Below are 12345 nucleotides of genomic sequence, written 5' to 3' on the forward strand. Positions count from 1 at the left end.
CCAAAGAAACTGATACTTTTGCAGTTTTAATGTTTTCCAGGGCTGTAGTACCCTCTAAAGTTCAGGGTTGAGTAACCAGGTGGTTGCTGGCATAGGTAATGGTTACAATAGATTCAGTATGTGTATTATATATCTGGTTTCCGAGCCGGTCACGGGTGCACCTCAGCCACGCTCAAGGTACTAAACGATATCATAACCGCCATCGATAAAATACAGTACTGTGCAGCCGTCTTCATCGACCTGGTCAAGGCTTTCGACTCTGTCAATCACCATATTCTTATCGGCAGACTCAGTAGCCTCGGTTTTTCTAATGACTGCCATGCCTGGTTCACCAACTACTTTGCAGACAGAGTTCAGTGTGTCAAATCGGAGGGCATGTTGTCTGGTCCTCTGGCAGTCTCTATGGGGGTGCCACAGGGTTCAATTCTCGGGCCGACTCTTTTCTCTGTATATATCAATGATGTTGCTCTTGCTGCGGGCGATTCCCTGATCCACCTCTACGCAGACAACACCATTCTGTATACTTCTGGCCCTTCATTGGACACTGTGCTAACTATCCTCCAAACGAGCTTCAATGCCATACAACACTCCTTCCGTGGCCTGCAACTGCTCTTAAACACTAGTAAAACCAAATGCATGCTGTTCAACCATTTGCTGCCTGCACCAGCACGCCTGACTAGCATCACCACCCTGGATGGTTCCGACCTAGAATATGTGGGCATCTATAAGTACCTAGGTGTCTGGCTAGACTGTAAACTCTCCTTCCAGACTCATATCAAACATCTCCAATCTAAAATAAAATCTAGAGTCGGCATTCTATTTCGCAACAAAAGCCTCCTTCACTCACGCCACAAAACTTACCCTAGTAAAACTGACTATCCTACCAATCCTCGACTTCAGCGATGTCATCTACAAAATAGCTTCCAATACTCTATTCAGCAAACTGGATGCAGTTTATCACAGTGCCATCCGTTTTGTTACTAAAGCACCTTATACCACCCACCACTGCGACCTGTATGCTCTAGTCGGCTGGCCATCGCTACATATTCGTCGCCAGACCCACTGGCTCCAGGTCATCTACAAGTCCATGCTAGGTAAAGCTCTGCCTTATCAGCCTTATCTCAGTTCACTGGTCACGATGGCAACACCCACCCGTAGCACGCGCTCCAGCAGGTGTATCTCAGTGATCATCCCTAAAGCCAACACCTCATTTGGCCTCCTTTCCTTCCAGTTCTCTGCTGCCTGTGACTGGAACGAATTGCAAAAAATCGGTGAAGTTGGAGACTTTTATCTCCCTCACCAACTTCAAACATCTGCTATCTGAGCAGCTAACTGATCGCTGCAGCTGTACATAGTCTATTGGTAAATAGCCCACCCAATTGACCTACCTCATCCCCATACTGTTTTTATTTATTTACTTTTCTGCTCTTTTGCACACCAGTATCTCTACCTGCACATGACCATCTGACCATTTATCACTCCAGTGTTAATCTGCTAAATTGTAATTATTTGCCTACCTCCTCATGCCTTTTGCACACAATGTATATAGACTTTTTTTCTTTTTTTCTACTGTGTTATTGACTTGTTAATTGTTTACTCCATGTGTAACTCTGTGTTGTTGTCTGTTCACACTGCTATGCTTTATCTTGGCCAGGTCGCAGTTGTAAATGAGAACTTGTTCTCAACTAGCCTACCTGGTTAAATAAAGGTTAAATAAAAATAAATAAATAAAAAATACTGTATAGCCATCCTTAATCATTGTACCACGTCTTTCTACAGCCTGAGTAAGTCCATATTCAGGAGCAGAGAACAGAACATCATCTCTCCAGAAAGGTGTGTATCTGTATTTTACTGTGCCATCGTTCACCATTTGGCTGGCTACCCAAACTCCATGCTACTGGCCAAACTCTACACCCTCTGCACACGGACGTTAGTTTCTTCTCCGCAATGCATCTGACTCTGATTACGTCCGCAACGTTTTCTCGAACAAAAACACATTTGAACTTGTTTTAAATTAGTGGAATCTCCATGTAGTGATTTCATCCATGTGGTTTAACCCATGGATGAAACACATGAAGTTTATGGAGAACTGATTTGGGGCGGTTGGTAATTCTCCAGTGGCTGTGGGATTTAGTTATGTTAATTAAGACTAAATTAAGACTAATCTAATTAAGACTAAATTAGAGGTGTGATTGATGTCTGTTTACAGGTTATGTAATGTCAGGTTCAAACATTACATGTGATCTATCACCCCAATGTCAAATTACACATATGTAATGTTTATATTATTAAACCAGATTTTGTATCGATCATTGAAGATCTATTGCACGTATGAAAACAATGATATCCCCTGATGCTGAAGACATCAGTTTTGTAAGAATATGTTCGTGATGGCTGATGAGCAACGATACATCACAAACACAATCTATTCTCATTGTGGTCAGTGAGATTACATTAGAAACTTAGTCCTGTCAGTGATCAATTGACAAGTCTTACTAATGCTACATGGCTACCTGTTTCCAGCATGTAAATATATCACTTTATCCCCCAAAGTGTTGGAGAGAAAGTTGAAGAGGGCATGTGGTTGGGGGGATGGGATACTTTTCACTCATGGGGTACAGTAGATCCCACCTCTCCCAAAACACAAGGACACAGACCAACTACAAATGCCATCTCCACCCAGAAACTGCCAGCCCAGACCCAACCCCTTCCCCAACAAAAGTAAACTGACAAACAGTTAACTATTCCAATAGACCAGCCATCAAACCCCAGGCTCCAATCTCAAACTCCAATCTCAGGCTCCAATCTCAAACAGACAAAATCCATTTATCAACATGCAAAAAAACCTCTAGATCAAACAGAGACGCATACAAAGCTCTCCCTCACCCTACATTTTGCAAATGTGGCCATAACGACATCTCTTAATTTCTGTTTACTAGCAAAAACTCAACCAGGAAGTACCAGTGATGCGCTCAATACGGAAGTATTCCAATGAAAGACACAAAGGTACAGGACTGTTTTGCACAAATTGGAATATGCATCGACGACGTAATCCCCACAGTGACAGTACATAAATGGTCTCTGTCTAAACACATATGACAACATTAAAGGGATTTTAAATGATACTATTATGAATAGATCTTGGCATATACATACATATGTCATGTATTATCCTCTATTATTGTATTCTATCCACTGTCCTCCTTGCGCATGCTCAATGCAAACACACTTAATTAATATTTCTTAAAACACATCAATATAGTCAGTACATATCCTAAACAAAAAGCCATGGATTACAGTCAACATCTGCACTGAGCACTGAGCTAAAGGGCTGCTGCTTTCAAATCCGGAAACTTATAAGAAACCCCACAAATGGGACGCTAGCGTCCCACATACCCTAGAGAGGTTAAACTGTCAAGAGGAGTAAAACAAGGTTGTCCACTATTGGCATATCTATTTATTTTTGCCATCAAAATCCATCAAAATCAGAACAAACAATAACATCGAGGGATTATAAATCCAGGGCTTAAAACCACTGACGATTAATCTTTTCTTATAAATCCACAATTTGGATCCCTACATAGAGTATCTAGACAATTATTTGAACCTCTCTGGATTACAACCACATTTAAACAAGTGTACTACTATATTACGTATTGGATCACTAAAAAACTGTTTCATTACCGTGTAGTTTACCAGTAAAATGTTCTGACAGCGAAGTTGACATACTCTATTCACTCTGTATTCCCGAAAGAAAGACATTTTCTCACTACAATATATTTCAATAGAAAGTTAACAAAAATAGATGAGATCTTGCTACAACGGAAAGGAAAATATCTGTCTATTTGTGGAAAAATCACCCTGATTAACTCTTTAGTCATACCCCAGTTTGCCTATTTAGTCATGGCCTTGTCTACACCTACCAACTTGTTTTTTTAATTACAGAGGCAAAAAATATTACATTTTACCTGGAACGGTAAGCCAGAAAAAAATTAACGGGCCTATTTATATACTAAAGCATTAGACCTCTCACTAAAGGCTTCAGTAATACAAAAACTATACTTAAATCAAAACTAGTTCTCTAGCAGATTTATAAAAATAGCTCACCCCATGTTCACTGTAAAACCAGATAAGGTCCGTGAACTCAAATGTTTTTACGAAACAGATTTTACCTCAAAAGTTTTTAGTTAAACTCAAAAGTAAAAGGTAAGGATACACCTAAATCCTTTTGAATTACTTGTACAAACTCTATTTTTTACGTACTTATCTTAAAAATATGTTTAAATAATGTTTAATTGCTGCATATTTAATTGCTATGCTTTCTCTTTACTCAACTTCATTGAGTAGTGCAATAGTTGTCCCAACTCAAAATATTAACTTCAATGAAACTCAAATTCTTACTCAAACCATTTTTGGAAACTGATTTAGATAGGTACTATTAACTAAAAACGTACCAAACCATGTGTCACACCCTGACATTAATTTGCTTTGTATATTTCTATGTTTTGTTTGGTCAGGGTGTGATCTGAGTGGGCATTCTATGCTGTGTGTCTAGTTTGTCTGTTTCTGTGTTTGGCCTGATATGGTTCTCAATCAGAGGCAGGTGTTAGTCATTGTCTCTGATTGGGAACCATATTTAGGTAGCCTGTTTGGTGTTGGGGGTTGTGGGTGATTGTCCTTATGTCCTTGTTCTGTCTGTGTTACTTAGCGCCAGTATTTAGGCTGGTTCGGTTTTCGCGTTACGTTAATTGGTTTTGTATTTGATTCGTGTTTACTTTGTTTTCATTAAACATGGATCGTAATAGCCACGCCGCATTTTGGTCTGACTCTCCTTCACCTATAGAAAACCGTGACTCCATGCTATATTCTTAGTACGCACAACAAATTTAGTCAATTTTTTTATTCTAAGGCTTGAATTATATAAAATAAATCATATAGATTACTATAAATATACTGTACAAAATACAATTGGGAATCAAATAAAGTAAACAATTTAAAATGTTCTTGACAACTCAAACCAGACTTTAATATTCATATGCCTGTGTTTTCAATTTGACAAAATGCCTGCCTCCAACACAATAACCAAATGTGACACTAACCAGGTTTCCATATAACTTTTTTTATGCGAGTAAAAACAAGTTGGGATCTTTCTGTCTCTGTAAAATTAATTATTAAAGAAATGTCAGTGGAAACTGATATAAAATTGATATAATAACCATCATATTGAAGTAAACTTGGAGTCACATGATGCCGTGTGGTCCTCTCACTACGACTTGTCCTGAAAGCATGCAGTTTATTAGACTACAAATGAAATAAGTAATGATGAACTTCACAGGGGGGTGAAAGTGCATTGTGCTGAGCGTGATGCTCATTTCTAATAAATATCAAGGGTCTTATTCTGGTCAAATGATCATGATGCTTGGCTGCAGTTTGAAAATGAAATCTCACTCTTTTGTCCAATCTCATCATGTAGGCTTTACGTGCATGAAATGGTTAGATGGAAAAATGATTAAAAACATTTTGAACTTTTAAAGAATTTATTATTTTTTGTAACACAATTTTATTTTTTTATTTTATTTTATTCAATTTTATTTATTCAAACTATCAAGAAACTAAGAAAATGGCAGCTGCATCGCTGCTGATATGCTAGCGTTAGTTGACAGTAATTTAACATTTGTTGATAGTTATTTGAGCCTGTATAGACCATCTACAGTTGGACTATCCAGATAGAGTCACTGAATCTTCTATTGGAAACATTGTCCATAAATGAGACAAAAACGGGGAAATGAGGAGCCACACATTAAACCTGCAGAAATGAGACAAAACCATGAACTGTTATAAACGTTTTATATTAATATTAAATAAAGAAATATAAATATTATCGTCTTCAGGGATCAGGCCAACCACTGTCGTGTCGTCAGCAAACTTAATGATGGTGTTGGAGTACAGGAGTGGGCTAAGCACACACCCTTGAGGGGCCCCCGTGTTGAGGGTCAGCATGGCAGATATGTTTTTGCCTGACAACACCAACTGGGGGCAGCCCATCAAAAGTCCAGTATCCAATTGGAGAGTGAGGCATTTAATCACAGGGTCCTTACTTTAGTTGGGGTGGAATGTGAGTTGGAGTGGGTCCAGAGTGTCTGAGTTGATGATGTTGATGTGACCAGTCTTTCAAAGCATTTCATGGCTACAGACGTGAGTGCTAGAGGGGATGGGCTAGCAGTTGCTCGATGGAGGTGGCATTTGTAGTTGGCCTGTGTTCTTGTGTTGGGGCGAGGGTAAGAAGTGAGATCTCCTACACCTTGATTGAAAAGGCATTTCTAAAAGGTATCCCCCCCCCAACCCCATGCCCTTTTCAACTTTCCCTCCAACACTTTGGGGGATAAAGTGATCTATTTACATGCTGGTAACAGGTATTACATTATGAAATGATCAATTGATCACTGACAGAACTAAGTGGCTAACATGACATTCACTGACCACAATGAGAAAAGATTGTATTTGTCATGATGTAAAATGCATTTGGAAAGTATTCAGACCCCTTCACTTTTTCCACATTTTGTTACATTACAGACTTATTCTAAAATTGTTTCAATAAAAAATGTTTTTCATCAATCTAAACACTATACCACATAATGACAAGGCAAAAATAGGTTTGTAGGACTTTTTGCAAATGTATTAAAAATAAAAATTAGTCAGACCTTTTGCTATGAGATTCGAAATTGAGCTCATGTGCACCCTGTTTCCATTGATCATCCTTTAGATGTTTTCTGCAACTTGATTGGAGTCCACCTGTGGTAAATGCAATTGATTGGACATGATTTAGAAAGGCACACACTTGTCTATTTAAGGTCCCACAGTTGACAGTGCATGTCTGTAACGACGTTCTTCGTTTGTCGAAAGAGAGTCGGACCGAAATGCAGCGTGTTTGTTACTCATGTTTATTAGTGAAAACAAATAACGAAACTATACATGATAACGAATAAATACAAAACAACAAAATGGAACGTAAAACCTATTACAGCCTGACTGGTGAAACTAACACAGAGACAGGAACAATCACCCACGAAATACAAAGCGAAACCCAGGCTACCTAAATACGGTTCCCAATCAGAGACAACGAGAATCACCTGACTCTGATTGAGAACCGCCTCAGGCAGCCAAACCTATGAAGCACACACCCCTAATCAGCTACAATCCCAATAACTAAAAAAAAAACTAAATACAACAAACAATAAACCCATGTCACACCCTGGCCTGACCAACTAATTAACTAAAACACAAAATACTAAGACCAAGGCGTGACAATGTCAGAGCAAAAACCAAGCCATGAGGTTGAAGGAATTGTCCACAGAACTCCGAGACAGGATTGGATCTGTCGAAGGGTACCAAAAAAAGATTTTGCAGCATTGAAGGTCCCCAAGAACACAGTGACCTCCATCATTCTTAAATGGTAGACGTCAGAAAAAGGCACATGACTGCCCACTTAGACTTTGCCAAAAGGCACCTAAAGAACTCTGACCATGAGAAACAAGATTCTCTGGTCTGATGAAACCAAGACTGAACTTTTTGTCCTGAATGCCAAGCTTCACGTCTGGAGGAAACCTGGCACCATCCCTACGGTGAAGCATGGTGGTGGCAACATCATGCTGTGGGGATGTTTTTCAGCGACAGGGACTGGGAGACTAGATTAACAGAGCAAAGTACGGAGAGATCCTTGACGAACACCTGATCAGGGCTTCAGACCCTAAGCACACAGCCAAGACATCGCAGGAGTTGCTTGGGACAAGTCTCTGAATGTCCTCGAGTGGCCAGAGCCCGGACATGAACCTGATTGAAAATGTCTGCAAATAGCTGTGCAGCAACGCTCCCTATTCAACCTGACAGAGCTTGAGAGCATCTGCAGAGAAGAATGGGAGAAACTACCCAAATACAGGTGTGCGTCATATCCAAGAAGGCTCAAGGCTGTAATCGTTGCCAAAGGTGGTTTAACAAAGCTTTGAGTAAAGGGTCTGAACAGTTATGTAAATTTGATATTTAAGTTCTAAAAGCTTGGTTTTGCTTCGTCATTATAGGGTATTGTGTGTAGACTACGATAAAGCGATACAAGCATAAAACCCACGCACAAACCTCAGCAGTTCTAAAAATAGTTATATAAAGGTTAGCAACTTTTCCTAGCAACTTTTGATGAGAGTGTAATAACAGCATCTCTTCGTTACAATGATGCAATTAACTAATGAATTACGTTTTGTTCTCCCAGGCTATTGTACAAGCAGCCCAGTGTCTTGGTGGGGTGAGTAGTGTTGTTATGTTAGTTAGTTAGTTACATCTCATTGTTATCTTTCACATTAGCATATAGCTTAGTATACCGTACGTCTTTTCATGGACCTTAAATTGCAAAAACATTGAGCTCATAATCAGAACAACACAGTCAGGCTTGATCTGTCTATTTGTAAACATTGAGCTCATAATCAGAACAACACAGTCAGGCTTGATCTGTCTATCTGTAAACATTGAGCTCATAATCAGAACAACACAGTCAGGCTTGATCTGTCTATCTGTAAACATTGAGCTCATAATCAGAACAACACAGTCCAGCTTGATCGGTCTATCTGTAAACATTGAGCTCATAATCAGAACAACACAGTCCAGCTTGATCGGTCTATCTGTAAACATTGAGCTCATAATCAGAACAACACAGTCAGGCTTGATCGGTCTATCTGTAAACATTGAGCTCATAATCAGAACAACACAGTCCGTCTTGATCTTGTTTTGTTTCTTTAGTCGTACTGATGTGGTGGCAGTCACCCCATGGTTGGCACCCATCGTCTGGGAAGGAACCTTTGACCCTGACCTCATCGACACAATCTACAAGTCCATGAACCTCACCATAGCAACCACAGTGTTTGCCGTTGGAAAGTGAGTAGCCTACAACCTTTCCCAAATATTCCAAAAGGGAAATTAAACTATCAATATTTTTACAACACTGAAACTACACTGAGTGTAGCGTTTTCCACGACTATCAACAAGACACCAAATTATCCCTCCAATAGAGTTTCAGACACTCGTAGAATCTTTGCCAAGGTGCATTAGAGCTGTTCTGGTGGCTGGTGGTAGCCCAAGTTTGCTGGTGGTGGCCCAAGGTGGCTGGTGGAGGCCCAAGGTTGCTGGTGGAGGCCCAAGGTGGCTGGTGGTGCCCCAAGGTGGCTGGCGGTGGCCCAAGGTGGCTGGTGGAGGGCCAAGGTGGCGGGTGGTGGCCCAAGGTTGCTGGTGGTGGCTCAAGGTGGCTGGTGGAGGCCTAAAGTGGCTGGTGGAGGCCCAAGGTGGCGGGTGGTGGCCCAAGGTTGCTGGCGGTGCCCCAAGGTGGCTGGCGGTGCCCCAAGGTGGCTGGTGGAGGCCCAAGGTGGCGGGTGGTGGCCCAAGGTGGCTGGTGGAGGCCCAAGGTGGCTGGTGGTGGCCCAAGGTGGCTGGTGGTGGCCCAAGGTGGCTGGTGGAGGCCCAAGGTGGCTGGTGGAGGCCCAAGGTGGCTGGTGGTGGCCCAAGGTGGCTGGTGGTGCCCCAAGGTGGCTGGCGGTGGCCCAAGGTGGCTGGTGGAGGCCCAAGGTGGCGGGTGGTGGCCCAAGGTTGCTGGTGGTGGCTCAAGGTGGCTGGTGGAGGCCTAAGGTGGCGGGTGGTGGCCCAAGGTTGCTGGTGGTGGCCCAAGGTTGCTGGTGGAGGCCCAAGGTGGCTGGTGGTGCCCCAAGGTGGCTGGCGGTGCCCCAAGGTGGCTGGTGGAGGCCCAAGGTGGCGGGTGGAGGCCCAAGATGGCTGGTGGTGGCCCAAGGTGGCTGGTGGTGGCCCAAGGTGGCTGGTGGAGGCCCAAGGTGGCTGGTGGAGGCCCAAGGTGGCTGGTGGTGGCCCAAGGTGGCTGGTGGAGGCCCAAGGTGGCTGGTGGAGGCCCAGGGTGGCTGGTGGAGGCCCAAGGTGGCTGGTGGAGGCCCAAGGTGGCTGGTGGAGGACCAAGATGGCTGGTGGAGGCCCAAGGTGGCTGGTGGAGGTCCAAGATGGCTGGTGGAGGCCCAAGGTGGCTGGTGGAGGCCCAAGGTGGCTGGTGGAGGCCCAAGGTGGCTGGTGGAGGACCACGGTGGCGGCCCAACTCTCTATTAAGACGCTTTATGTTGATGTTTCCTATATTGTGACCGTTACCTGTGTGTCTTTAAATTCTGACAGATACGTCCGCTTTCTCCGAGATTTCCTAGAGACAGCAGAGAAGCACTTCATGGTCGACTTCAACGTGCGTTACTACGTTTTTACAGATCGTCCCGACGATATTCCATCAGTGAACCTGTCACAGGGGAGACATTTAAGTGTGATCCAGGTGCCAGGTTCAAACCGCTGGCAGGAGATATCAGCCCGGAGGATGGAGATCATCCAGACAACAATCGAACGTCAGATCAGCAGGGAGGCTGACTACATCTTCTGTCTGGACGTGGACAGCAAGTTCTACGCTCGCTGGGGAGCCGAGTCTCTGGGCAGGCTGGTTGCTGTGATTCACCCATGGTTCTACCAGGCGACCCGTGACCACTTCACATACGAACGGCGTCCAGCCTCGACAGCCTACATCCCCATGGATGAGGGAGATTACTACTATGCCGGGGCCCTGTTCGGAGGATTCGTGGAGGATGTGTACACGCTAACAACGGTCTGTCGGAACCAGCTTGAAGAGGACGCGAAGAATTCCATCGAGGCTGCATGGCAGGAGGAGAGTCACCTCAACAGGTACCTGCTTTACAACAAGCCCAGCAAGCTGTTGTCTCCCGAGTACCAGTGGGATGACAAGAAGACCAAAACCAAAGAGGTCAAAGTCATTCGCTTCTCTTCTGTCGTTAAAAACTATGCTGAAATTCGTCCCAATGTATAGGACTAGGAATTGGATATTCGACTGACAGAAGAAAAACTGAATTGATTATGGATAATGTTAGGTTAAATTGTCGTGGAAATTCCCTTAATTACCAAATGATGAGAGAGCAAATCACACACCAGTCAGAGTTATGCTTAATCTTCACCTTTAATCATAATTAAGCTTTCGCAATAGCATTTTGACTTTCAACAGTTCAGTATCTCTAATGAAAAGTTGAGAGTGCCAACATAATAGCAAATGGGATCCTTTATAAGATCACACCCCCCCCCCCCTAGACGACATGACAAACCACAGGTCTCAAGGAACTTACACAAAGAAAGACTTTACTTCAGAGAGGAGTATCCCCTAGCCAGACAGAGTTGGCATAAATTATTGTTCAGTTTGGTCTCCTAAGCAAAGTTCTTATCTAGTCCTTGGTACAAAATGGTACCAAGACATTACCAGCACCCTATGATATATATCAAATTGTCATTTAGATACAACCAATTCTAAATACAACCAATCTTGGACAAGCTCATGGAGAGGAGAGGGAGGCTATAGGTCAAGATAGGGGCAACCGAGAGGGAGCATAGAATGATTCCAGAAACTGCCATCGTCCTCTCCCCGATGGGAAAAGTAGGGAGTGACTGGCACACAGACACAGTGGAGCAAAAGATATGTTTACACATGATGACACCTTGACCTCTCCCCTCTCTGCGGCCCATGCAACTTAGTCCTGACAGAGAACAGATAACTGCCAATGGCCACCATTATAGTACAACAAAATACATTCTTATGAGAAATAACTCATAAGCATATCATGAAAATAAAACATCCTATCTATGTTACCCAACTAATTCTGATTATTCTCCAACAAAGTTCAGGTATAGCTTCACTGAGGTTTGGGTTAAGGTTAGGTTAAGTTCAGGTATAGCTTCACTGAGGTTTGGGTTAAGGTTAGGTTAAGTTCAGGTATAGCTTCACTGAGGTTTGGGTTAAGGTTAGTTTAAGTTCAGGTATAGCTTCACTGAGGTTTGGGTTAAGGGTATAGAGGTTTGGGTTAGTTCAGGTATAGCTTCACTGAGGTTTGGGTTAAGGTTAGGTTAAATTCACTGGGTTTGGGTTATAGCTTCACTGAGGTTTGGGTTAAGGTTAGGGAAAGGTATAAAATGTCACAGTGGATATACAGCTGTCCGGCACCATTCATTTTCTGTTGGTGAAATATATACGCTGACATAAAACTACTATGTTAAATGTACTGTATATCAGTCACTGTTGTAGTTTGGGGATAATAGCATTCTTCATTTATAGGAAATATAGGAATATTTTTCATTACCTTATTCATCCTGTATTCTGTAGCCTATCTACTGTATGTTGATTACTGGGAACAATGTCAATAAATATTATGTTTAAAAAAATATTACGGTTATGTGTATTTAAAAAATAAAATATATATTTAACCACTT

The 12345-nt window shown here is 42.5% G+C and overlaps 1 protein-coding gene across 1 annotated transcript in view; it reads left to right on the top strand.

Annotated features, from left to right (window-relative positions):
* The window catches only part of LOC135537149 (globoside alpha-1,3-N-acetylgalactosaminyltransferase 1-like), a 41979-nt gene extending 30839 nt beyond the window's left edge, over positions 1-11140 (top strand). Inside the window, exons 4-7 of the mRNA XM_064963349.1 lie at positions 1780-1833; positions 8261-8293; positions 8785-8919; positions 10210-11140. Coding sequence (XP_064819421.1) covers positions 1780-1833; positions 8261-8293; positions 8785-8919; positions 10210-10900 — 913 coding nt within the window. The 3' untranslated portion in view covers positions 10901-11140. The remainder of the gene's footprint in view (positions 1-1779; positions 1834-8260; positions 8294-8784; positions 8920-10209) is intronic.
* The last annotated feature ends 1205 nt before the right edge of the window (positions 11141-12345 follow it).

This window comes from Oncorhynchus masou, unplaced genomic scaffold (assembly GCF_036934945.1).
Source record: "Oncorhynchus masou masou isolate Uvic2021 unplaced genomic scaffold, UVic_Omas_1.1 unplaced_scaffold_713, whole genome shotgun sequence".
Classification (NCBI taxonomy): domain Eukaryota; kingdom Metazoa; phylum Chordata; class Actinopteri; order Salmoniformes; family Salmonidae; genus Oncorhynchus; species Oncorhynchus masou.